The 2,500-nt window shown below is 42.3% G+C and overlaps 1 protein-coding gene across 5 annotated transcripts in view; it reads right to left on the bottom strand.

Moving 5' to 3' along the window:
• Positions 1–2,500, bottom strand: part of LOC137984236 (probable glycoprotein hormone G-protein coupled receptor) — a 17,483-nt gene that overhangs the window by 2,045 nt on the left and 12,938 nt on the right. For all 5 annotated transcript variants that reach the window (XM_068831354.1, XM_068831353.1, XM_068831355.1 and 2 more), the window contains 3 exons: positions 2,225–2,296; positions 1,220–1,288; positions 1–874 (listed from right to left, as the gene is read on the bottom strand). The exon at positions 1–874 is cut by the window's left edge and continues 2,045 nt beyond it. In XM_068831354.1, coding sequence (XP_068687455.1) covers positions 1–874; positions 1,220–1,288; positions 2,225–2,296 — 1,015 coding nt within the window. The remainder of the gene's footprint in view (positions 875–1,219; positions 1,289–2,224; positions 2,297–2,500) is intronic.

Raw genomic sequence — 2,500 nt, 5'->3', positions numbered from 1 at the left:
TAGCGAAACGACGGTCAACCATTTCGCACCCATGATATCCTCACACGGCTGAAAAGCGTCTCTTGCTGGTGAACATTTGATTTCCTCAGGGGGCGGTTCTGTAACGATGGGAATACTACTATTTGATGAACCTTCGTGGGGAAACGTGGCCGGAACAGACACCGTTCCGTTTACAAAGTCACCCTGGAAGAGGAAAGATCCTTCATTAACCTGAGTGGTCGAAGTACCTGGCAGAAAACCTCCCGCTGAAGTTCCCGAAAGAGACGGTGCAGTTCCCGGTATGAAACCACCGCCACCTCCGCTGTTAGACCCAGAAGTGGTTACGGCCGGTAAAGGAGATGTCCTTGACTTGGTTATATTTGAAGAGCTACCGTTGACTCTGGGAGCAACTGAGTTTGGCCCTTGCGGCAAGTCGCGGCGCCTTCGTCTCCTTCCATTCCAGCCCCAGGGGCTTTCAATCGTCGTCGCCGCAGGTGTTGTTGTTAAGTTCATTGATGCTACTGTACTTGAATTGCTGTAATGATCCGAATTGTCGGTAGCCATGGTAAGCATTGTCACTTTGACAGAAGCAACAGTAGAAGACTTGCTAAAAACACTCATAGGATTTTCTGTTTCACTTTTTGAGAAAAGAGTCGGCGCCGAGCTCGAAGATAAACTCCCTTTACTTTCCTCCCGCTTGGCATAGTCGCGCTGGTATGTTCCCAGATAAAAAGCACAGCAAAGGAATGAATTATACTCGCTGACATGTACCTCACGAATGCTCTTTAGCCCAGGCGGGATGGACCAAAAGTCATCAACATCTTTGAGGTTAAGAGTCTTGAGATTTTCAAGTCCTGTTGATGGCAACGACGTAATCCTTGTTTTTTGTAAGAATCTAAAGAAAAAGAACTCATTTGAGAACAAGTGAATCTAATTGAGCGCGCAGCTGCAAGCGGTAGGGAGGAGTGGTTACCATGCCAGTTCGAAAACTAGAAGAAGCTGAGGAAGCACATTGAGGAAGGTCATCTACATTTTGACCAATCATCACATTACATAAAGGTTGTTCATTAAAAACAAAACAGTGTCAGGGAGGCAAGAGCAAAAGAAGAAAACATTTATTTACTCAAAGCAACTCACTTCTGGAAAAGGTTAAATAGCACATGAAAATCAGCGGTCCAAGTTAAACTTTTAAATAACCGTCCATTTTCATTCATTGTTTTTCATCCCATTGGCTACTTACAAGTGCTGTAGGTTTGAATCCGCAAACGCGTTGTCGTCGAGTTTTGACAGCCAGGAGTATTTCAAACTCCTAAAAAATGAATAACAAAAAAAAACCTGTTGTTTCGCACGAATGAAAGACTCGATGTATGACAGAGTTTAAAACGATGCTTTTCCATCAGATTTTGCAGAATACCCTGCCACTTTTGACCAACGGTATTTTCACTTGGAGGCGTTTTTTTACAGAGCAAGTTGGGGGAATACAACTGCTATTCATGGCATATCAGTAAGTGGCTGGGTTATGCAATTAGGCTTCCTATCTCTCCAGCTTCTTTCTTAAATACTCCCTGAAGTTTTATTAACCCGGTAAGTGTCATGACAGCTATCTTGCTAGTAAATTGGCTAAAAGTTATCTTGCAAAGAACAAAGTTTAGAAGTTGAACTCAAAACAATTGATATAAACTAATAAGAAGACAAGTAAGTTGTCATTTAAACCCACTGCATGTTACAAGAGTCTACCTTCATTTAATGGCACCCAATCTGCAAGATGGCGGTGGTCAACTGTGTTGCACAGAACATACAACATTATCGCAGACTTAACTGATTAGAGTGTGATGTGAAGTGCTACATTTCTACCCCATATGAACCATGAGAGCGTTAGCCCTAAGGATGGAAATGGGCCCACACAAGGACAAAGAAAAACTCTGACCAGGGTGGGAATTGAACCCACGACCTTCGAGTTAGATCAGGAAGAAGGTCGTGGGTTCAATTCCCACCCTGGTCAGAGTTTTTCTCTGTCCTTGTGTGGGCCCATTTCCATCAGTGGGGCTAACGCTCACATGGTTCATATGGGGTAGAAACTTAGCACGTCACATTACACTCTAATCAGTTACGTCTGTTCAAATATGCTACACGGCCAACGTTTGTAAAAACGTAACCTTTCCTCGTACTTATACAATATTATACTCGACCTGAAGATTGGCTGAGATGTAAGTTGATGCTAATTAGGCTTATTGGAATAACTTACACATTCAACAAATTCTTGTTTTGGTGAAACGCGTAGGCAGGGATCTCTGTGATGTGGGTGTAATCTAATTTCCTGCAAATTTATACAAAACAAGTTTCATTACAAAGCACTCTCGCATCGGGCTGCATCTTAAGATTATTGTAAAGCGATAGACCACGCCAAACAATGCTGATAATACGCACATTTCGATTGGATAATAATGTAATTTACTACAAGACAAAAACAAATCACAACTTGGTATATTTCCTGTTAATTGCAACCTCTACAATAGATAAA

This window comes from Montipora foliosa, chromosome 14 (assembly GCF_036669935.1).
Source record: "Montipora foliosa isolate CH-2021 chromosome 14, ASM3666993v2, whole genome shotgun sequence".
Taxonomy (NCBI): Eukaryota; Metazoa; Cnidaria; class Anthozoa; order Scleractinia; family Acroporidae; genus Montipora; species Montipora foliosa.
Note: the sequence above shows the minus strand (reverse complement) of the source record. Positions and strands in the feature narration are given on the sequence as shown.